This window comes from Hyposmocoma kahamanoa, unplaced genomic scaffold (genome assembly GCF_003589595.1).
Source record: "Hyposmocoma kahamanoa isolate Upper Pololo Valley unplaced genomic scaffold, ASM358959v1 88, whole genome shotgun sequence".
Lineage (NCBI taxonomy): Eukaryota > Metazoa > Arthropoda > Insecta > Lepidoptera > Cosmopterigidae > Hyposmocoma > Hyposmocoma kahamanoa.
In genome coordinates, this window is record NW_020654466.1 from 10,072,613 (window position 1) to 10,097,302 (window position 24,690).

At 39.5% G+C, this 24,690-nt stretch overlaps 1 protein-coding gene across 1 annotated transcript; it reads right to left on the reverse strand.

Moving 5' to 3' along the window:
* Nucleotides 1-1,150: 1,150 nt before the first annotated feature.
* On the reverse strand, nucleotides 1,151-24,299 carry LOC113235923 (transcription elongation factor SPT6). Its single transcript, XM_026471845.1, has 25 exons — nucleotides 24,261-24,299; nucleotides 24,082-24,175; nucleotides 23,524-23,723; nucleotides 22,637-22,756; nucleotides 21,848-21,999; nucleotides 21,507-21,637; nucleotides 19,759-19,874; nucleotides 19,009-19,181; nucleotides 17,934-18,087; nucleotides 17,601-17,743; nucleotides 17,313-17,447; nucleotides 11,248-11,402; nucleotides 10,928-11,049; nucleotides 10,197-10,381; nucleotides 9,703-9,868; nucleotides 9,270-9,412; nucleotides 9,090-9,184; nucleotides 7,265-7,445; nucleotides 6,918-7,104; nucleotides 5,867-6,799; nucleotides 5,461-5,708; nucleotides 4,540-4,744; nucleotides 4,359-4,455; nucleotides 3,549-4,281; nucleotides 1,151-2,895 (listed from the first exon to the last, which is right to left on the reverse strand). Exons 1-25 carry the CDS (start codon nucleotides 24,297-24,299, stop codon nucleotides 2,658-2,660), a joined length of 5,145 nt encoding a protein of 1,714 aa, XP_026327630.1. The 3' UTR covers nucleotides 1,151-2,657.
* Nucleotides 24,300-24,690: the final 391 nt, after the last annotated feature.

A 24,690-nucleotide genomic window follows, 5' to 3' on the forward strand; every position in this document is an offset into this window, starting at 1 on the left:
TAGCTTTCCTTGATAATTATTTTTATGTTTTCGGCTGAAGGACTTTGTTTCCATGGCCAGCAATAAATTAAAAAAAAAACCTTATTAGCTGTTGGTCTGGCGTCCTCGGCCATATTTTTCATGACTATCTGTCCTGTATTAGTAGTTTGTGATCTGTCCAAATGTGTTGGTCAAATTGTATATTTTCGTGACGTTAATACACAAACTAATAAGCGTTAATAGTAAAGAACTTTTTCATGATAAGGTGTATTGATTTATTTATCCCGTCGTAATACACGTAAATCAAATGTTTAATAGGTGTATTATATTAGTAATATCAGGTTACAACAAATCATTGGCATTTAAAAACTCGGTTATGATCATATTTGTACTATTATTTCGTAACATTTTTATGCGTTACATAATGGAATAAAGCTGAGTGTACACAGGTATTACCCGACTTCGATGATGCAAAAAAGAATGCCATGCAATAAAGTGTTATTATATCTATTATATTTTGCCAATGTATAATAAACTTAATGTTAAAACTTTTTGTAATATTTTGTAACGTCCTTTTCGTTACGTACAATTATTTTGAGAAATAGTCAAATACACTAATATAAGCACACTTACTAACGCAAAGTCGGTTTGAGCCGGTTAGAAAAAAAATCCACGTCTTTTTCGCTTTAAATATGGGTTCACAAAACTATATACATGAAATTCTTATACCATTGAAGTCCCAACAACATACGTATTACGTAGTAAAAACACTGTCCTATGTTAAAAACACTAACCCTCGATATTACCGCGGAAGGGAATGGAAGCGAATTTTTGTAAAAAGAAAACAGCATAATGAACTTTTATGTCAATTGTGTAACGCACAAACTAGAGATAGCGCGAGAATTCTGCTTTTTATGGTTCGTATCTTGATACATCGTTCCGCGGCAATGTAAATTGTGCCTAAGGTTCACATATTCGCCTCAAAACAGAACAACAAAAAGGAGCACCCAGTAGGGGCATGAAGAAACGGCCAAAACAAAGGGTGCGGCGCAGATTTAATTGTGTAAATGTACATTACGTGAACAATTTGTTTGGTGAACAATTTTAAGTAGAGGCATATCCAAGATGTGTCAGGAGTATAAATAAACAAAAGACATTACGGTTTGTCATAATTTTATTTACGTTACATTTCGACAGAACGGCTAGCCGTTCTATCAGGAAGTCACGGCAGCGGCTGCAGTAACTTATTTACATTGCAAACCATTACTTCACTAACCATATCCAAGGCATTGTTCTCTAGATCACTACATGGCTAAAGATGAATTAGGCTACTTAAAAAATAAATTACCTACTTTGTGTAGAATTTACAGAAATTGAACATGAAGAGCACGAAATATGATTGATGTTACGACCAGCAGAGTTCTAAAGATGATTATGAAAATGATTAACTAAATGAGGAAAACATTGCCTTCCTAATACCACCTAATAAATTATTTGTTAATTGTAGTCTATAAATCCTGACACGTTTAAATGAATGTAGAAATAGGAGCTTACGTAATTGTCTACGTCCCCAATCGCATTACAATGTTTTATTACAATGTTGTGTGCAGATAAAATGTGAAGGCACGACGCAACTCATAAGATTAATTCATGTTTTGCCATGTAGAGAATATTTTGTATTCTGTCCCATTTTAAATGTAACACATTTGCTTGTGTTAGCGCAGAAAACGATTAACAGATGTTTTGGTTAATACTCTGTCTAGTACAAAAGTGAAGAGTTATTAAACATGTAAACACATCATATAAAAGATGTTAATACCTTTACATTGCATTGTAAAGAAAAACTAACAAGTAATTATAATACACGTGGATCACGATTTCGTTTAAATTCTTTCTATGTATTGTTCTACATACGCAGATCATATTTTTTTATCTGAAGTGTTTGGGACTAGTTAGTCAAAACTTACAGTTCGACGGCCTACTTCCTGGAAATCGGTGCTTAGTGAAAGCGTTATTACAATACTGTACAAAGTTTTGACCCAAAGATGACTGAATTTTTTCGGCACATATACACAATATACGACTTTAATAAAATGCAAATTCATAATTTTAAACTACTTAATACAATATTTCACGGTTACTTCCCATGGAACTAGAAACTAATCCCGTATCAGCAATTAAAATAATTAAATTATTACACACATTTCGTCAAGACTCGATATCTACAAGAATTTTTAAAGAAAGTATACTGTGTCAAAATGTGATAAAATATAATTTCACCTTTCCGAATGTTAAATATATCCAACAAGCAAAAGCTTAGCTCGCATTTATTTATGCTACTATTATAGCGTAAATGTGATCCTTATTTATCACGATTGTTTACCTTCATAGTCTTTCATTCAGAATAAACTTTAAGACGACACTTTTACGAAGCAATGCCACCGCTCAGTACGCTTATATTACCCATAAATAATGTAAAGATTTAACGTTATAAATTTCTTGTCAGTATAACCGTCTGTTACTCTTCGTTTTCGATGGTATTTGAGAGAAAACCTGCACAGCACGATCTTGAAAACTTGTCACCTAACCCATTCGAAGACGAAGCTTAATCCACAGAGCGCGGACGCGCGATCCAAGTAGTAGAAAAATAAAAACACGAGTTCCGATTATGATTCAGTCTAGTTCTCATCGTAGAGAGGCGTGGCGTCGCCGAGGGACATTGAGCGCGGGGAGGTGTTGGTGTGGGGGGTGGAGCGGACCGAATGGGCGCGCGACGAACGGCCCGAATGAGAGTGGCCGTGCGGGGTGCTGCGGCCCTCGTGGCGGGGCGTGCGAGACAGCTCGTGGCGCGGCGTCGACCGTGAGTCCATGCGTGGCGTGCGGCTCGACTGGCGCGGCGTCGACATGCTACCCTCGCTGCAACGACAAACACCACCACTTAGAATGGTTACAAACGGCGACTTACAACAGCGATGCAAACGCGCGATTGCATCGCTACACTTGCGATTTATAGCCAAACGCGCGATTGCATCGCTACACTTGCGATTTGCGCGATTGCATTAATGCAATCGCGCGTTTGCCTATAAATGCAGTCGCGTTGCCTCGCGTTTGCATCGCTGCTTAAAATCGCGCGCGTGTGTAATGGTAGACGATTAGCTACAGTACCGCGTTTGCATCGCTGCTAAATGTCGCCGAGTGTAACCGCTCTTAGTGCTCTGGATAACAATAACAGTACAGTGAAAAGGCCAAAGTTTTAGCTTTTAAGTCTGCAGGCAAGGAATTCCACTCCAAACCCGTTCGCCATATAAATGTGGAAGCGTAACGCTTCATGGGAATATTTGCAATTTACAACATAGGGGTGATGGAAACGGGATTAAATCGTACAATTTTATTAATTCGATATTTTATGTATATTTTTATCGAATATCGTGATGTTATTACTATCATGATATTCATCTATTTTTTGTGAAAACACTACTAGTTTAGTTCTTATTATTATTAATACAAAGATCGTACAAACACAAACGAAAATTCCTTCAATCCGACTGTGTTAGAACGTGGTTTCTTACCTGCTTCGCGGCGTAGCGGGCGTGTCGCGCATAGACCTGTGCCCCCCTAGACGCACCCAGTCTTCAGCCGCCTTCTGCCAATCGGCGGGCTCGGTGTACACGGGAATCTGCACCGGCATAGCCACGGGCTTGTGTCGCGGCACAGCTGGTGTCAGGAAGTCGGGTTGCCGCGGCGTCGTCGCGAACGGCGTCATGTACGGCGTCTGCGCCGACGGCGTGTATGGCGTGTTGATGTACGCCGGCCCGGGCGTGTGTGCGGGAGTGTGGAACGCGGGCGTGTGAGCAGCAGGAGTATGGTATAATGACGTCATTCCGTGTGGAGTACGCATCGCAGGAGTACGTTGTACGGGGGTGCCCGAAGGCGGCGGATCTCTGAAGTGCTCCTTAAACCACTTGAGCAACCCTCCGAGCGAATCAAACATTCTCTGTCTAAACTTATACCCGTCCGGTGTCACCGATACGTATTCGTGAGTACATCTCGATCTGGGCAAGTACGATAATAAAAACCTTCCAGGGTGATTCTTAGCCGCAGAAATGACGTAGTGAATCTTGTTGGGATTTTTAGACTTTTCTTCTTTTAGAAACTCTTCAGCTTTATCTCGCATGCCGCCGAGCGATTTGTAATATTTGTAGGCGATAAGATCTCGAGCGTGGCCAGCCATAGGGGTCACGTGGCGAGCGATGATTTCATCTAGATCTTCAAATTCTGAGCCTTGAATCCAAAGACTTCGACCTGAAGTAAAAATTCAAACGTTAGACAATGTTCAAATTAAAACAACATAACATCATAGACAATGATAAATAACTAACCTAGAGAAAAAGCGTTCTCTTTGCCTTCTTCTCGTACATCAATATGTTGGCAAATACCTTCAGCTACCTTCCACGTCACTGTTAAGTGGTCGGATCCCTGAACATAAACAGAAATCAATTAGCATTTTAATTTACGGTACATAAAGTACTTTTCCAAATATCTATTGCGGAATGTCCTTACCTTACTACTAGGCCGTACAATAACTTCACCTTGTGCCATATTTTCCATTAACTTTTCTGCTTCGGCAAAAGAAATATTATGGAATGCAGGATGGACTATGACACGTTTGACGTATTGCAATCGTTCCTTAGTTTGTTTGGCTTCAGCATCTTTGCGGACGTCTTTATCTTCTGCCTCTTGATCATAATATGGGTCTTTTGGTGGTCTAAAAATTAGAATAGATATTTAATTGTGCAATCACTATTATACCGTAATAGAAGTTATGTACTATTTATTACTACATCTGAACAAGTGAATAATTAGGACTCCCTTTTTTTTCAGAAAGTTTAAGTATAATTTCGACAGTCCGTTACAGTATCAAATTACCAAAACAGCAGAAAAATACTTCTTATCATAACAAAAACATATTATGTAATACTGATTTATCAATTAAAAAATCATTACTACCTATTAAAACGTTACAAAATAATTAGTTTTTCACTTGTACCCTTCGTTTATGACACGGTTCTTTAATGCAATAATTTATTTTTATTGAATATTTTATGTTTTTACTATCATAATATTCATCTATTTTATGCGAAAATATTCCACTAGAAGAAACTTTAATAAATTCTCACAGGAGGCGTTATGGCATAAAAGCCGTTTAAACCCAATAAAAGATCAACAACAAACACATGGGGAATTTCATAAGATCTGCTGAATCGATCCATAGTCCAGTTGGCAGAGCGATAGCCACGTTGAGGCAACAGTCGCTAGTTCGAGTCAAGTCGGGTCGAAGGAATTTTTCTTTGTGTTTGTTCGATCTTTGTATTAATAACAATGACGGGTCTTTATTTCCCTCAGTCACAAAGAGAAATCGTTAGTTGTTACGAAACAATTTCAAATACATATAAGAACTACTAAATTAACATAACAATTTACCTCCATTCATTATTTTTATCCAATAAATCAGAAGTCTTAGATGAACAATCCACGGAAAACCTTTCAACATCTATTTTCAAAATTCTACAATGTACAGTTTGGCCGATGCGCACGCGCTCTGTAGGGTCGGCGACGTGTCTATCCGATAGGTTTTTAATGTGAATGTAACCGGAAAGACCGTTGTCTAGCCGTATCCGGACGCCTGTCGCTTGTCCCGGACATGCGCCAGCGTCGAAATGATTCCATACCTGGGAAAATATAAGGCATTAGTAATTATGTACGTAAGAAATTATTTTCTATAGTGACAGAGGTTTTGAATTTGAATTTGAATTTGAAGAAAATATGGTAAAACGCGAGATATGCTACATGACATGTAATGAATCTACATTTAAGCTCAAAATCTTACCTCAGACAATTCTGGAAAATCATTTTTGTGACAAAATGGGCACTCCCACAATCCAGTCTCGTCATTCCTTACAGGGTTGGCCTGATCCAACATCTCTCTTTGGGGCTTCCTGTGCGTGATACCGACAACTGTTGCAAGAACCATCTTTCCCACATAGAAGGAGTCCGGCGATTCTTTGGTCAACATATCGAATAACTCCTCAGGCGTTGGTGATCGATACGATACTCTAAGATCTTTATATCTGGAGTTTAATTCAGCTCTGATATCATAAAGCGTTATACTCTTATTACCGAAACCTTGCCTTTCTAACTCTTCCGCAAATGCGTCTAAGTCTAGATCTTTCAATCTTTCCGGAGCTTCTAGGATCTCTTCTAAAGCGCCTGCAGGATTAGCGTCTTCGTCTTCGTATTCCAAAGCGTCTACAGCCATTTTTCTAGCCCATTCGTAAGTTTCTGGGTGCACTCTAGAGCCATCTAGAACTTCAATGTATGCCTCTGTACTATCTCCAAGACTGCTTGTATCGATTTTGATGAAGCCTGAACAATTGATGAACACTTTAGGCCCCATGTGACAGACTGTGACCAACTGGGTTCTGTTCTCCAACTTTTGGTTTGTTTGCTTGAACAACTTAATCAATGCTTGAGCCTTTCTTGGCCCAAGACCACACACAAATTGTAGAAGTTCTGTCCCTCGTCCCGTCAATATAGCTTCGTTCACATCAACTCCCACTTCGTTGACTCTATTCACAAATTCTAACTCAATCCCCTCCATTAAATCTTCTTTCGCTATTTGGTCTTGTAAAGGGTGATATCTTAAACAAAGTATTTCTTCGTCTGGACCACAAAGTTGGGATATTTCCATTAGAGGATCTTGCAGTAAACGTGCCTGGCAGATTGCTTGGCGTAATATGTCTGGGTATTCTCGGAAGTCATTCTAAAAAAGAAAATATGCTACAATGTGATATACATCTAAGGAGTCTTGCCCAATTATTAATATTTATATTATTACATTGATACTAAGTAAAAAAACGAATACTTGTTATTGTACATACCCTTCCGCGAATACTATTGCTGTAAATCTTGCTAATAGTGTTATCGGCTATCTCAATAGGAATGCGCGGGAACTGTTCATCTTCTATAAGCTGTTGTATGCAGCCGGATACATCTTCTTTTATGGAAAGCGCTTCGCGGGACTCTCCACCGATTACTACTACGTGCGGCTTTTTGCGAAGTATAAATCTAAAGAGGAACAACATTTTCATAATACAATTATAATTTACTATTTTACTTTTACACGAGGAAATTTAAATACAAGACTATTAACTGGTATGAGTTTTTTATTCTCTCTTTTGTATCGCTATTTTTCAAACCTACTAAAACAAAATCGACGTGCGCTCACCTTCGAAGCGCAGTCATGTCAGCTTCTTTATTAGTTCTCTCCAATGCATCATAAGAATTACGCCGATACAGCAAATGTGGCAAACGTAAATGATCGACAACTTCACTGCCTGCTGCCACGAGGCAGGCAAAAGCAGAATGCTGTCGATCTGGTACGTAAGCAATTGAAAGCACTCTGAGACCTGTGAAAAATATACCACTTTCAGAAAAATCTCTTTGTTTTATGTGTATAGTAAACGTAACCATTAGGACAAGAATCGATAATTATAGAACACCAAAGATAAGTTAAGTCCTGTACTGTTGATTCCTGATGAACAAAATACAGGGTGGGGCATGGGAACCTCCCACATTTCAAAGGGTTGTTAAATGAAAAGAACGTGAGATAATGTCAAAACTTTTATTTATAAAAAAAGTTAACGTTATGTAGTTTGGTTTACACTATGTTTTATAAATAATATCCTGTAAATGATGGCCTTGCCGGGCAACGCACATATTGAGCCTTTCGTGAAAGTTTCGCACGACTTTCTCAAGTGTGGTGGAGGTTATCTGGGCGATTTCTTCCTCGATTGCGGTTCTGAGGTCTACCAGGGTCCTTGGACGATGTTTGAATACCTCGGCCTTGAGGTAACCCCATAGATAAAAATCACAAGGGCTTAAATCGGGGGAGCGCGGGGGCCACGGAATGGGCTCATGCAAGGAGACCACCTGCCCTGGGAACATCTCCTGGAGAATAGCCCGTGAACGACGGGCTGTGTGTGCTGTAGCACCATCTTGTTGGAACCAGAAGCTCTCACGTTCATATTCCACACCAAATTCTGCGATCTTTGGCCTAAAAAAATTCTCAAGCATGTCACAGTACCGGTCACAGTTTACAGTAATCGTGACGCCACCCTCCTCAAAAAAATAAGGACCAATGATGCCTATAGACGACAGTGCACACCAGACTGTGACCTTGGGGCTGTGAAGAGGTTTTTGGTGAAGTTCTCGAGGGTTCTCAGCTGCCCAGTAACGGAAGTTTTGCTTATTCAAACACCCTGACAGATGAAAATGAGCTTCATCGCTAGTCCACAAAATAGCAGTGGGAGGCACTAGTTGAAGGATCGCTTCACAACATTCAACACGTCGCCCCCAGTCTGTTGGGGACAATTCCTGGCCAACCATGATCTTGTAGGGGTGTAAATTGAGGTCGGTATGCAAAATCCGCCGCACTGTTCTCGCCGAAATCTGAAGAGCAGAAGCATGTTTTCGCGCAGAACGCGTAGGACTCTGTTCGATCGACTCCTTCACTCGAGCAATGTTTGCAGGGGTTCTAACGGTGACAGCTGGGCCTTTCTTCTTTACATTTAGCGCAGATGATGTTGCTCTAAATTTTTTCACCCAAGACAATATTGTTTTCCGGTCAGGAACACTAGCAGACGATGACAAACTGTACCTTCTACGGAACGCCCTCAAAGTGGCAATTACAGATTCGCCATTTTTGAAAAAGGTCTCGAGAATGAACGCACGTTGTTCTCCTGACCACGGCATGTTGCCGACTGACAACTACATCACTCACGACTCCGAACGAGACCAACCCCCCTCCTCTACACCCACCCATTCCCCTACAGCTGATTCTTGAAATGTGGGAGGTTCCCATGCCCCACCCTGTATAATGATATAATAAAAACATATATAATATAATAATGAAAAAAGAATAATACGTATCGTAAAAATGCGTAATTCTTAATCGCAGACACTTAAAAAAGTTTCTCATGATACACTTTGCCAAAGGCCTTGTAAAAATTTGTGTATATAAATGATATATATCTCCACTAAGTTTTATATACCATTAGAGGCATCCCATTCTTCGTCGTCGTCATCCGACACTCTGGACTCGTAGGGAGCGACTTTTAACCAGTCATATAGACGCCGACGACAGCACCTGTAATATATTATGCATGTTCAAAGCAACATGTAAAATACCATTTTGTCATTGTCACAAACATAGCAAACAGTTGAAAGCTTACTTGAGTACATATTCTTTAGATTCTTGCAATAAAACTGCATTAAGTTCCCGTCGCAGCTCTGGCATGACGATTTTGGTTAGGGCAATGGTTACAGCCTCTGTACGAAGTTCGTTCCAGGCTTGTACAGTGGCCGCGAACTCGTCCTACAAACGAAAATATTGATTATGCGTATGCGTAACAGAAAAAGTTTTTTCTTTAAATTATGCTTCAATATTTGAGTTTATTATTTTAATTCAACAAGTTTAAACATATTTTAGGATTTCAATTTCATCATTCTTTAACAAAAGGACATTTACTAGAGGGAAAATTAAATCGCTTCATAAAGCACCACTGTATTTTTATAGCACCTATCCTGCGTCATGGAAGTTGAGTTCAAGTTTGGAATTTATGTAATGCCACTATAACAACAACTAAAAGTAACGCAATTCATCACCTTTTGATACAATTGTTTAAGCTCTTCCAAATAGCTGGGACCAGTGTTTCCTTCGATCTGCTCGCTGATGGACATTTCAAGGAGCTTGTCTTCAACTGCCATTGTTAACTTCAAGAACTGGTCACCAGTCAGGTCCCGAACAGGTTTTTTCTTTAGGTATTTTATGCTATAAGAGAAAATATGGCCTGAATGAATGAGAAAATATGATCTGTAGTTAATGCGTGCAGTGGTAATCAACTGGCTGCAGTCAATACTTCTAACAATTTGAAAACCAGCAATTCACGTTCTTACGAGGATATTATTATTTTTTTGTGTCTGAAACAACTTGATTTCTTTCAGTAAAGATAAAAGGTAACACTTACCTAAATGTTTAACCAACATAATGGTAAAACAAAAACACGACTGGTGAAACTTTGGAGACAAAAAAATATGTGTTCTTGACAAAGAGCTTTACAATATTCCACAAAAGTGATAAAGTATCGTCACATACGTACCTATAACAAGCATGGTTCTCATCAATTTCCTTCATACCCCTCGGCGTAGGGCGAACAGAAATGGTGGCTCTCTCCCGAAGCGCGTCCCGTAACGTCGCCCGCAATAGAGGCTCGCGCGCCAGTTGCACTGCGCACATATACACTGCGCGGCGGAGTATTTCTTCAGCAGACCCTATCTGACCCACCTGAAAGTAATATGTGTAATAGTTACAGTATATCAGAATGAAAACGAACTACACACTCTGAGGATCGAGGGTTTCGAGTCTCGCCACAACGTCAATTTTAATTCGTTTGTGGTTAAAGTGCCAACCGTTCATCTATTCACCTACATGACGGAAGGCTTTGGCCGAAGGGTGTCGTATACCGGTGATACCGCGGCCGGTTTTCCTGATACCAGATTGCGCTTCACGTCGCCGAAAAGTGCAATTCGTGTAGATTAGTTTTAAAATATATCATAATGTATTTTAGTCTTTAAGGTATATATTATAATATAAAGCCATAGTTGCCTGATTCAAGAAATAAATAAAAAAAATAAGTTGCTCAATCTCGTGAATGATCTTCCACATGTCCCTTTATGTAACTTTATGTAACAATACGAGGCACTCTATAAGAATGACAACATGCAGCAATGGCACAGGTACTTCGACATCAGCCAAGTCCAATGCAGACTGTAAAAGAATCTAGAAGTCCAAGTCATATACATAAATTTAAAAAATCTTGTCCAATCTTACATAAGGAGCGGCTGCTTCTGACGGTGGTACAGGCGGCTGTTCCACTTCGTGCCGCTGGTAGTTATCGCGGACGTTCTCGGCAAACTGTTCAGGTGTCAGTCCGAACTGCTTCGCCAGGGGTTCTACATAAAACAACAATAAGTTTAGCCATGTTAGAGTACTTTTCCTATGACTTGGATTTTGTTTCGAATATGTAAAATTTTTCATGTAGGCATGCGTAGAAGAAACTCAAGTATGCTTACTAAAAAAACGACTCTTAAGTCTGTTTAAAATTATGTCTTACTTGTATATCGTCATTGTACAGTATAAATTTAACTTACCAAGGCCAGCCTTCCGGCAAAGCTCATATGGTCCGGAGCGCACGGCGTATCGCACCTCAGATTGCTCTTCTTCCTCAGGTTCTGCTGCTTCTACAGCCGCGGCCGCTTCTTCGGGGTCCTCACCGTTTCTCTCCGCTTCTTCTCGAGCCGCCCTCCTGTGCACCGAAGGTTGTTTATTGTTGGCTTGTAATTTCCATAACAAAATTTGTATATTTATAACAAGTTACAAACTTTAAAAGACATAATTGCTGAATCACAAAACGTTATTAGGTGACTTACAAAATATAATGTTATACCTGAAATTAAAACAGTTATTATATGCGGAAACCTTATTCGAGACCTATAGAGTGAGACAGCACCACTTGCGTCACCGCGACCGGCCCCCCAACGTTCCCCTCCACCTCGCTCATCAGCAGCTCATCACCAGATACGGATCGTCTCGTCACATAGAATCTCACATAGAAAGAAAAAAAATCCAACAGGCAGAATTGGAAATATAGGTCTGGAATAAGGTTTCCGCATATAATAACTGTTATAATTTCAGGTAAAACATTATATTATATGCTATGAACCGTTATTCGAGACCTATAGAGTGAGATGTGTTTGTTATCGCCTGGTGGTGAGCTATATACTTATGGAAAATGCCAACGTGTGATATTATACTACTATGTATATCACTGAGATGTACATAGGTAGTATATATGTAAATGAAAATTGTGGTAATCGTTTATGCTTTTAATTCAAATTAACACAAAATAGCCCAACATGTATACTGAACAAGTAAATATTAAGAGTACATTAGGACCGGCGGCGCTGCGCGTGCTGCCCGCGCTGGCGACCACGCCGGCTGCGTGCAACAAAGACTTCACCCAACCACCCAGCACGGTGCGCGACGCCGCGCGCGCCTGTCCGCGTGTCGTTATGAAGAGTTGTGGCAACTCGCTGCCTTCTCGTCGCGAAGCTGACACCTGAATGAGCTTACGTACCCAGAACACGGGACAAATGCCGTCATTATGGGTTTTTACGAATTTCCACGACGATTGCCTGTGCACATAGTAGTCGGTTTTCGAACCGAAAACGGGATGCAGGATTATGTAGTCGCTACCATCCTTGAAGTGCTCGGAGTTGATGCGCAGAAGAGTAAGGTCGTGTACTCGCCGACTGGATGCGAGGAGAGGGATAAGAGCCGTCTGTCGTGACACCTCGTATAAAGTTTCATTCGTCAGAGGGTTAGCCGATAACCAGTCGACTATATTTCGTGGGTCCCATATCGTTGGCCCTTGAGGGTTTTCCTTTACGTTGGCTACAGAAATAGATTTTAAGATTCGTTTCACAATAGGGTTACCACTTAGAAATTCAGAATCGGGGTCAGTCAAACTTGAAATTGTGGACTTGTAAACTAAAATAAGTTTTATAAGACAGCTTTTCTTTCAAATGAAGATGTGCAATGAATTTTGCCAGCTGTGGCCCGCTAGGTTTTAAGAAATTAACCTGGCTTGTGATACACCAGTTTCGCTATTTGGAGCACACTAAAGAGTAGACTTTCCTCGTAGACGGTCGCCAACTCGAATCTAGCAAGTTAACTTCTTCTAAGGTCCAATCTGATAATAGGTGGGCCCACCCTTCACCAACCATGCCTCTAGATGAATTTTCTCTAGCAGCAGTGTCGGCGTATCTATTAGGTTGTGTCTGAGGTTCTGTATCGACCACGGAGGAGCTATGGCCCTGCGTTTGAGATCGGGACGCCAGAACACCTTGTGCCACCAGGCACGATTAGCACGTACTCTGACTGTGTTGAGATGAGCCACGACACGGGGTATGAGGTGTGGCGGAGGAAACACCCGCGCTATCTGAAACGACCATTCTCTGCTGAATGCGTCGTGAAATTCGGCGTTCGAATCGGTGCAATCTCGAGTTGAGTAGCGCAGTAATACGTGAGCACTTCTCGAGGCAAATAAGTCTATTTGTGGCTTTCCGAATCGTCGGAATATTATGTGACAGGCTACCGCCGATAGCGTCCACTCTCCTTCTAACTTCTGACGCGAGAGTTTGTCGGCCTCCATATTCAAATGTCCGGGAATGTAATGAGGGCAGACCGCCTTCGTTGCGTATGTAACCCACTACGCTTTTGTTGACGGACTGAACGAGAACAGTCGAGTTCCGCAGAACGTGTAGGTGTGTTTGAACGGAGTGAATTATTGTTCACATTTCCTTGAGATTACTGTGCCAGGATATTTGTTCTGCGCGCCAAGTGCCTCCGCTCACTCACCGCTCACAGTCCCGTCGATAACTGCTCCCCAACCGTCGCCGGACGCGTCTGTCGTCAGGAAGTGAGCGACAAGTCTCGGGTGAATGGATGTGCTCGTCGTGAGCGTTCCCTGCCACCAAATCAATGCTTTCGCGGCTGCGAGATGGAGTGGTCTTTTGCAGTGTGGTTGGTCTTCTGGCAATAGACCACAAGCCATTTGTAAGGGGTGGCAATGAAGACGACCTCTTGGGATGGCAAATGATGCAAAGTTTAGCATTTCAAGAATGCTTTGTACATCTTTCAGACTCCAAACATTCATAGCTAGTGTTTGGACTAACCTTGTCATTACTTTGTGTCGTTTGTCCGCAGGTAGACATTTGAAATTGTGTTCGATATTCCACGTAATACCTATAGTTAGGCTACTATACGTGTCGGGATCAGTACGGACTTCTTGTGGTTGACAGTCCATCCCAATGTCAATAGAACGCGTACAGCTTCTGCAGCTTGTTATATAAGTAATTGTCAACATTGACTCACAATGAGAAAGTCGTCCAAGTAGACAAGCACTCTCATTCCTTTGCCGCGCAACAGCTGCGCAACCCAGTTCGTAACAGTTGCAAATGTTACGAGTGCTGAGGACAGTCCGAATGGCAAGCTCGTGATCTGCAGGAGCTCGGGATCTCTCATTTCGTGCGATTTGTAAAGGACTCTGAGAAATGGTTGATGGAGCTGGACCATCGGAATGTGAAAATAGGCCTGTGTTAGATCTATTTTTACAGCCCAGTCTTCCTTAAAAACTCTGGCACTCGTTGTATATTTATCAATCGGAACTTGAACTGAGCTAGATAAAGGTTGAGGTTTAAACATTTAAACATGTCTTTGATCAGATTTTTTTTACTAGAAACATAGGGCATACGAAACTGGGCGTTTGTGGTGCGGGATTTTTTGCTTTTTTAATTCTAAAATTTGTTCGGTTATCGCAGCACTCGTTTGTGTTTGATAACAAAGAAGTTGATTGTGATTGACAAGTGGGGGTACTTTGCAAAAAAGAATGCGATAACCAGAAATGATCTTGATTACGTGATCGGGAGCGGCCATATTTTGCCAAATATGTAAATAATTTTTTTAAGAACCGCCTTAAAATAAGTTTTGTTTGTAGTCACTTCCGAAAGCGACTATTGCCGAATTTATTTTTGCGATTAGGTTTGTTCTGTTTCTTAACATCGCGTTTAGTGCCAGAGTTGTCAAATGGAAAACTGCGATCCTTGTTACCTTTGCTCGATGAAGGACCGTAGGCATTGTGCTCTTGTACATCCTGCTCGCGAACTGACCTCCGCGGTCGTTTGTTACGTGAGAGATCCTATCTATTCGGCATAGACATAATGGGCTTAACCGCTGAGCGCTTGTTGCTATTAGTAAATACCTTGTTAGTCCCACCAGTTTCCTGCAAGAAGTTACTTAATAATTCTGGATTAAACAGGTTAGCATTTGTTGGAGGGATTTTACGTAAATCCTCACGAATATATTTGTTTTTAACACCTGACAAAATACTGTCACGTCTTTTTTGTATAGCATCAGCTCACCGCATGCAAGCTGAAGCAAATCTTCAGAAACCTTCATGAAGTTAGAATTTCTAGTAAAAAGTTCGGAAACTTTTTCATAGTGTTTCAGCATTCAAAACACAGGTAGCGGAATGTGACCACTCAATTAATTGCTGCAAATTACTTCTAAAAGTTTCATGCTGCTGAAGCAAAGCATGAGTAATGGCACTAAAAGAACAATCTAGATGTTTAAGCCAAGATGAATTGGGATCATAATAGCGAAGTTCAGTGTTCACATCCATGTCGTAAAAACCGGGTTTGGCCAGGTATTTTTTCTCCGTCTCGTCATATCGTACACGCTCCCATTCGTTTGTATCGAAATGATGCAACTTGGAAAGTAAAACAAGCTTACTATCCGACGAATTCTCGACAGTGGGTTCTTTTAAATTCGTGTTAATATCGTAATGAAACGTTTTGGATTGTTTCGGTTTATTTAGTAACGGTTCATTTTCAAAAAGCGATGTCATTAATTTCTCGGAAGGTTGTAACGATGTGTCGGAATCAGTATCACTAGCTTGATCGTTTTTAAATGATTATCACTAATATCAGGTTTCTTACCACGGTATGACTTCTTTTTATTTTCCCAATATTTCGGAACGGATGCACGCTCCATGGTCCGGGTTGACTGCACGGCGACAGATGACAGCTTTAAGAGCAGACATATCTGTCTACCCTCTTGCGCTGTCGACGACTACCTTCATCGCGATTTGTTGTGGCGTTACCATTGTCACTCACTTTTTTCACACAAACCACACTCACTGTATCCACACGCGAAACTGATCTCGAGGTGTTTTTGTTTTTATTACTGCACGCACTAAGGACCGGATTCCATGCACTGGACAGTTTAAAACCATCATCACGGTTAAATGTTTTGTACTTCGTGATCTCGATGGCTTCTCGTACCAACCGTGGTATGTAGTGACGTTCTGTCGAGAGTACCTGGGGGCTATGCAACTCGATCCAGAAGTTAGTGTCAGTCTGTGTGAGATGTTGTGCTATAGCCGACTTCTGTGCATCATTGTTTTTTACTGCTCGGATGTGTTTCTTCATACGATCGACAATTGTTCGTTTAGTCTGACCGATATACGAGCTCCCACAACTGCACTTCACTTTATAGACACCCAGTGTTTGTAAAGGAAGGTGGTCTTTTGGTGAACGTAACAGTTTTCCTATTTTGGTTATGGGGGTGAAAACAGTTTTTATGGAAAACTTCCTTAGCAACCTGGCTATTTTATCTGTCACCCCTTGTACATAGGACAGAAAAACTGGTAGTCTCTGTACGTCAATTTGCTTCTTCCTTTTGTGTATTGGTTTAAATGTTTTTATTTTGTATCCATTCTGTCGCAAAACCGTCTAAACGTGCTCCTGTTCCTGGGGTAGGTGGTAGTGGCATCACAAAGATCATAAGCTCTATTGGTTAATGACCTGATGACCGAATGTAGGTGTTTTGGGTGATGATGTGAAGTGGCATGTAAATATTTGTCCGTGTGAGTTGGTTTTCTGTACACAGAATGACCAAGTGAACCGTCTTATCGGACTTTGACCAATACATCCAAAAATGCAAGCGCGCGATTTTTCTCAATTTCATCGTTTGATCGTTTTTAGCACACTGGTTCTTTAAGGTATTCTCAAATTTTGTTGCGACAAACACTGAAAATCGCGATCCCTGGAATTCACTCGCCTCGACGAACGACGACGCCGCATATGCCGCCGGGAATCCTCCGAAGACGATGTAGAACTAAAGACACTACTGGAACTGCTGGGCTCTGCGCCGCGCCGAGCACGTGCTCTTAGGGACCGTGCGCGGGCGCGGTGGCGCTGCTGGCGCTTCTCGGCCGCTGCAGGCGCCGTGCGCTGCTTACTTGGGCCAGCAGCAGGCTCCGCGCACTGCTCGCTCTGCTGCCTCTCGCCTTGATCCGGGGTTTTACCCATGTCTAACTCTTCCGCAGAGCAAACAGCTTAACCCATTTTATATTTTTTTATTTTAAATTTAACGAACAACAACGTTGTTTAATTTTAAACTCGATGCCAATGTGACGAGACCATCCGTATGTGGTGATGAGCTGCGCGCACCTCCGTCCCGACTAGTGCCGCTGGGAGTGGGGTGGAGTGGCTCCCGTGTTGGGGGGCCGTTTGCGGTGACGCAAGTGTTGCTGTCTCACTCTATAGGTCTCGAATAACGGTTCATAGCATATAATATATTGAATAAAACTCACTTTCTCTCTTCAAGTTCGATCTTCTTTTCCTTAGCTCGCTGCAACTTTTGCATCTCGGGCAGATCATTAGAGTAGTAAAGTAAGAAGTGTGTGTGGACATCTCGGAGTTCTTCGGGAGTTTGAACATTCTTCAACCTGAAATAAAACAATGAAGGATGGTCAAGTTGCAACTGTGGCAAACGTGTATTCACTATTATTACTTTCATCAACTGGATTTGCAAACAAAAACTAAGTTACATGCAAGTCATAATCATAGAAAATGGACACAGTCAAATAAACACAGTATACCTTTCAATATCCTCATCCTTAATAAGCCTCATGTTGTCAGGAATGGGAGCATCAGGGTTTTGCATCACCTTGTCTAGCTGAAACTCTCTCATATTTTCCAGAAGTTTTAGTAAATTCTCCTTTCTCTGTTTCAGTTGGCACCACTGGAAAACAGATGATACAAATATACATATTTATTCTAATATTCATTTTTTAAAACCACAGATACGTATGTGTGGTTTAAAATTGTTTTAGAAAATATATAACGAAATATATTGTAAAGCAAATAAAAGCTCAAGCTTCATACCTTTAATTTAATTATGTTATAATTGTATTTGAAAAACTAAGTCTTACCTTGGCGTCGTACTTGTAAACTTTCCATAAATCATTTATACTCAGTTCAGGCTGCACATATTCCTTGCGATAGAACGCTATGAACGGCACTTCTAATGTTTGATTCCGCATGAAGTCCAAAGCTTGCCGGATTTTTACTACAGTACTTGAGCCTCTGCAATAATTATTACAAGTTGTAAATTGCAGACGTTAAGTACGTTTGCCTTTACATAATCGTATAGGTGACACAAAAACCATAAGGATTAACGATTCTCGGGCCGGGAGAAATGTTTGTATGGCCTACATTTATTTCTCAAGTGAGTTTTCGTGTAATTTGTGTCCATGGTACCCGCGATACAGGGTTTCCCTAATGCGGAGCTATGGGTGTATGCATTATTTATTTATTACTTATCTATCAGGCAGCCCGTGACCACGGCCTGTGCAACTTGGGTAAAACTTCGGGACAATAGCTAGATGGAAATTAGCTATTATATTGTTGTATCGCGTTTAATCCCGTTTTGGAAAAGAGCATAATGGACAATAGGCTTCAACTTATTATGAAATATGACATAATCAAAGTTGGTCGAAAAATTTGATAATAATGTAGTGGCGACAGCCGAAACGAACTTCAGGTATCAGAACTCACATTAACATGCTGAAGATGGTTCATGCGAATTGATTCATGCAATATAAATATTCTAAGTAACTAAAGTACATAATTAAGCTTTTCATTGAATACCAGGATGTTACACCACCTCGATTTTCAATTCTTTTTTTGTGTAATTACTGCACTACTTTGTTTGTTACAATTATTAATACAAAAGTCTGGATTCGAACCAACGTCTTCTAGCAAACCATGCCAGACGCTATGCCAACTAAACCACGGAACGAACCAGCGGACCTTACGAATTCTTCTAGGTGCTTTTTGCAGATCTTTGTTTTGGTTTTTAACGACTTTTTTGCCGTAGCGCCATCTGTGAGAAATCTATTTCTTCACTCAGCCAGGTACGTTGACGAAGACGTTGGTTCGAAGAAATTTATTCTAAGTGTTTCGATCTTTGTATTAATAATTATACAATGTTATATATTATTTTACCTGCGAGACCTCTCGCGGGCCTCTTGCGAATCAGCTTTGGAAACGGGCTGTTTAAGGAACGCCTGTTTGTATATCCACTCGGCCTCGTCCTCCAATTCCGTGCTACCCTCCTCCACGGCTGTGATCGGCACTTCTCGAATTTGCATGCGCTCGGGCACATCTGTTTTACGAATCTGCAAGCGATATGGATATTTGAAGTAACAACACGTTTCTCTTGACTTTCAAAAAGATACAGAGCTGTATAAACATCACTAGTTTAAAAACAATATATATAACAAAAATATTTCTAGTTTTTAACCAACTTTAAAAAGGAGGTTCTGAATACGACTTTTTGTTTTTGTATGTATGTTATGCGATAACTCTTGGCATTTGTGAACCGATTTTGATGATTCTTTTTTGTTGGAAAGAGAGTACTTTAGTAGTGGTCCCATTTAAATTTGAAGAAAATATTTCACCTCTAAGGATAGCAAACTGGAAACTAGGGGATGAATTCAGTTTCGCGCACTTGCCGGTAACCGATTTCAATAAAACTTGGTAAATAGATGTAATTCCACGAACTTTTGAGGTTAGTTTTTTTAGTACTTTGTACTGAGATTATTAATAGATCTTTTGCCATACATAATACAGGTTAGACGTATTTCAGAAAAATAAATACTTTCCACTATAGATAGTAAACGATAAGGAGGTAGTACACAAAAATGTGTTTATGTAATGAATTTACAACTTATAGCAATAAGCAAAAGTACTAACCTCATTGTCCAGATCTGTAAAGTGGCTCCTCTTTAATTCGCTGGGTTCATAAATCTCAAAGATAGATTTCTTACTCGGTCGTTTGGCTTTGCCCTTCTTCTGTCTTCTTCTTTCACCTACAACAACATGTATGAAGTAATTTCCGATAAAATCCTAAAAATGGAGCTCTTCTAGCGCCATCACACGGAACCCTATTTACACTGAGCTAATGGCGTCCAGGGAGGTCACAATCCCTACCACGGGGCTTATTATTTGCCCACAAGTCTCAAGTCTCAAGTCTCTTGTGTATTGACAACGCTTCTAAGCGGCATTTGCAGAACAACAATGTGACGGTGCGAATTTGAAAGCTCAAAGTTGATTACTGTATTAATAATATTGTTGAAAAAATGTTACATTTATTTATTGTTTTATTTTATTTAAAACCCTCAAACCAAACAGAATACAAAACACTGCCTCTTCGATTAACTAATTACACATTTCAAAAGTGACTGCATTTTGTTAGTTGCGTCAATGGACACTAGTTTTAGGAATGAAACTATTTTTCCGGATTTAAATCGCGTATATTTGTTTTTTCAAACAAACCGACGTTTCGGGTCCTTTACAGGTCCCATGGTCACGGTTGACTGAGGTGGTACAGTCTTCAACCAGTTATGTCTAATATTGATGCAAACCACCCTATTTTTTCCACTATAGTTACAATAGTTATTAATTAAATACTTTATTTTTAATTTTACAAAGAAAACATTCCAATTTACGCTACATTAAGTTTTACAAATTATTTTATTGAATGAATTTTTTTTATTAAGTTTAATTCATTATTAATTCTTAATAGAAATTAGAATAAATTAAAACATATTAATTAGTACTGCAGTCTTATGTCTGTTTGGGATTTTTCATTAGAGGACACTAGTTTTATCATCATACTTACACATTACTGAACGTGTCATTGCCGCATCTAGTACGCTCTGCCGTGTCGTATATCTGTGTTGGCTTGTATTTTTGTCTACCTACATATGTTTTTATTAACTTTTTATGTTAGTGCGCTTCTTTTATATTGTAAGTTTGAATTAGTCAAGGTTTTCAGTACGAGAATATGTAATTCTTATGAGTATGATATAATATTTTTTATAATAAATATTCTTTACCATATTTTATCATTGCTCTTTGTGAAGACCATTTACACTTTTTTATGCATTTCATTTTCAATTAAGACATGTGTGTTGCCATGTGTATCAAATGCTCTATTACAAATAGAACTGTTTTATTATAGTGGTAGGTTGTAGTTTGCACTATTATATATGTATATATATAATAGTGCAAACTACAACTATATGAGTAGTTACCAACAACTTATGCATTGCTACAGCAAAGCCGCAACATGCCCTGATGTATTCCAGTGCCTCTACCGCGAGTTTACTGTGACAGTTGTCGCTAGCGACCGCGTAAATTACTTCAAATTATACAGCGCCTCTAGCGGTCACAAGAAGAAACAACATTTTGTATACAAATATTCTATAAGGTAACTGTCACTATCTCATGGCATAGGCACAGCAAGCTGGGCGCTGCACTGGCACGCATATTGTATATCCGACAACAATGCATTAACGACGGTAAAGAAAACTTCCTTAGAATCGCAAAAGTCTGTAAGATGCGCGAGCCAAAATCCAACAAGTGGACCGTCTAACAGCCCCCGATTGAATTCCATAAAACAAAACATACGCGCGGCATACAGATTATATTTATCTTACCATCTTCTTCTTCATCATATTCAAGATATTCATCGTCATCTTCTTCGTCTTCATAATCTTCTTCGCCATATTTCTCGAACTCGTCGTAGTCGAAGTCCACTCCGAAAATGTCTTGACCTTCTTGCAAAGATCTATTCAGAAAAAAGGAAAAAAAATAAGCTTCAAACTTATTACTGTTTAAGTTTAATGATATATATCTAGAGTTGAACCGTTATGAACATACAAACAACAAGTGCAGCTAACATCTCTTTTTTGTTGTTACAATCCACTTTAGAAGTAGTTACTCAATGGCCATTTCTGTCATTTATAGTAGTATAAGAAAAAGCTCAAAAGTAACTCACGCGTCAGTAAAAATAGGTTTACGCCGTGCCTTCTTCTTGATAGGCTTGCCGTCGTCGTCAACTATAAAGTCATCGGCATCGGACTCTTCCTCATTCTCGTCGTCGTATTCCATTTCACGAGGTGCCGCCGACTCTGACTGGTTTTCGTCATCCTTAAGCAATATATGATTTATTATATAGGTAAAATTTAACATACAGGAGGATCTTTACATACAAAAGGATCCTATCATTGTTAAATCAGAAAGTGGATTTGAATTGGTTTCTGGTTCTTTCAAGGTCCAGTCAAGTAATTTCTAGTTTTATTTTAATTATGAAGTTCCTACTAGTAACAACAAACAACAACTTCCATTAGTTTTATTGTAAAGAGTTAAATTCTTAAAAAAATCCCTTTATTTGTGATAAGCAAAATAACATTCAATAAGGTGAAATTAAACTTTAATCATAACCAGATTTCATTGTTTGAAGATATCAACGAGAATCATATAGTTCAGGAAATAAAGAACACTTCAAAACTCCATTCTTTAGCTTTATGCATAAGAAAAGAAAATGCTTCAAGTAAATTCACAGAAGAAAGAATGTCACTGGTTAGAGAAACTAGCAGAGTAAATAATTTCCCATATCAGAGCTTACACGCATTATCCACTAAGTGATTAGCCGCGGGCGGTAGGTCGCGCGCTACTCTTTTCTCTTCAAATAAGTCATTATGCCATACCCATTGTCAGCAGCCAGAGGCTAGTCGCTTAGCGGAAAATGGCACTAAAACTAAACTTAATGTATAAAGTTAAACACCTGTTCATCGGATCCTCCAACAAATAGTGACTCAGCAATTACTTCTCTCTCAAGCTGAGAATCAGCACCTTCATTATCACTGTCATCATCCTCCAGTCGACGCAGACGCTTGAATTTATTCTAAAGAACACAAAAATCACCAACATTTTCTTTAAAATATAGCTTAACTTAGGCAGTGTGTTCTCTACATGTTTAATAATTGTCTTGCTAAGAGTACTCACAAACATCAAATAATCAGAAAAAAATACAATATGGATCCTGTACTAGTCCTAGCCAAAAGTTAGCTCCAAATCAACTGGTACATGTTCATTCAACTTTCTAGGGACATTATGGTCTTAGGAAAATGTAATTTTAATGCAAATTATTCAATCATTATCAAATGCATGCATGGATTGGGTAAAAATCTTTGAAAGTCTGTCAATGATAATCTGTTGCATTAGCATTTGACAATGAGCCAATATGTCTCATTAATATTCAGTTTCCACAAACTATGGTGATGCATTTACACCCTATTCTGTGTATATTATGAGCAGATTCACTAATGGTGAATAGCTTAATAGCATATTGCATAAATGGGTGCAAACATTTCAGTTTTAGAAATCTGTAACTGTGATTTCCCTTGGTATGATATGGTATGACAGGCTGGCATCCGAAACTCGACATCCAAGCGCCTATTTTGCATGTTGAGAGTGCAGGATTCTACTCGTTGTGATTTCTCTTGCTCATACAAAAGTTGTCTGTACACTTTGTTCTAAGCTATGTTCATTTCTTTTAGGCATATTGCAACAGTATCACTAAATGTACTAAATCAAAACATGATCCCCATGAAACCCATCCATTTATCCAAAGGTGGTAAGCCACAGTTTTAACTTGTGTAAATATCATACCCTAGCAACTTTAACTCCCAAATTCTCTTCAATAAGATCATAATCTTCTTCTTCCAATCGATCGTCAAGTTCATCATCACTTTTTTTTCGTTTCTTTGGTCCTACACTAGCATCAGAGTCTTCTCCATCACTTCCTGATTCTTCAATAGGTGCATCATCAATCAGGTCCTTTAATTCCTCACGGAGACGCTCTTCGTCATCTATAACAAAAAGGTTTAAGGTTATAAATTCTAAAAGTATAATGATAAGAATGCCTTATTTTTTTTCAATAAGATTAGTAATTTATAATAAATTACTATTTTTGTCAGGTATATTTTGTAAGTATATTTACGATAACAACCATTATCTAAAGTCATAAAATTGCTCTAAAAATGAGTTGCACTACAATGCCAAACAAGTGTGTCATTTGAAAATAGGTAGTTCTGGAGCATTTTTAATACTGGGAACGTTGTAAATTGCAGTGCGGCGGATTGGTAGGTGTTTATAGAACCGTAAATATATGTTAAGTAGAATCTATAAGTTAGATTAAGTGCAATTATCAGAAAAACGTCTACTAACCTTCATCGTCTTCATCTTCATCGTCGCTTTGAACGGCGACCTTACTCTTAACCTTCTTACGCTTCGAAGGTTGCTCGTCCTCCTCAGAGTCCAACTAAGCAAAAATATTGCAATTAGCACAAGACAATCACCCGACAATCCAACGTAATCATGATATGTGTCCCAGCATTTATACTAACCCCGCTCTCCTCCGCCTCTGACTCGAGAAAATCCGCCATTCTCGCTTAAATTGAACTCTGTACTGCACTATACTTTAAATTATTTCCTTTAAATTAATTAATCTAAGAAAATTACTATTTCAACACTTAAACTAAAAATGAAGCCTATGAATTGCTTGTGAATGAAAAGAAGTCATTTTATTTTTTTTTCCTTCTCTTTTTGCCCCTAACCCGCTTTTTTGTGCACTTTCAAATACCACGAAATGAAAATAAGCAGCCACTAAGTAGAAACCGGCTTAAAGATTTTTGATTTATATCCAGCAGTAGACGTCTTTCGGCTGGAATGATGATGATGATGAAGTAGAAATTTGATTGCACGTTAAGAGTGTTTAGTTTTGACCAATACATTTAATAAATTGTTTTAGCTCTGGCGTAGTTATTTTGTGTGTGT

Coding starts and splice junctions, on each gene's coding strand:
- LOC113235923 (XM_026471845.1), bottom strand. CDS start 24,299: ATGGCGGATTTTCTCGAGTCAGAGGCGGAGGAGAGCGGG. Junction 9,869..10,196: donor GAGAACCATGCTTGTTATAG/GTACGTATGTGA, acceptor TTTCTCTTATAG/CATAAAATACCTAAAGAAAA. Junction 7,105..7,264: donor GACATGACTGCGCTTCGAAG/GTGAGCGCACGT, acceptor GTTCCTCTTTAG/ATTTATACTTCGCAAAAAGC.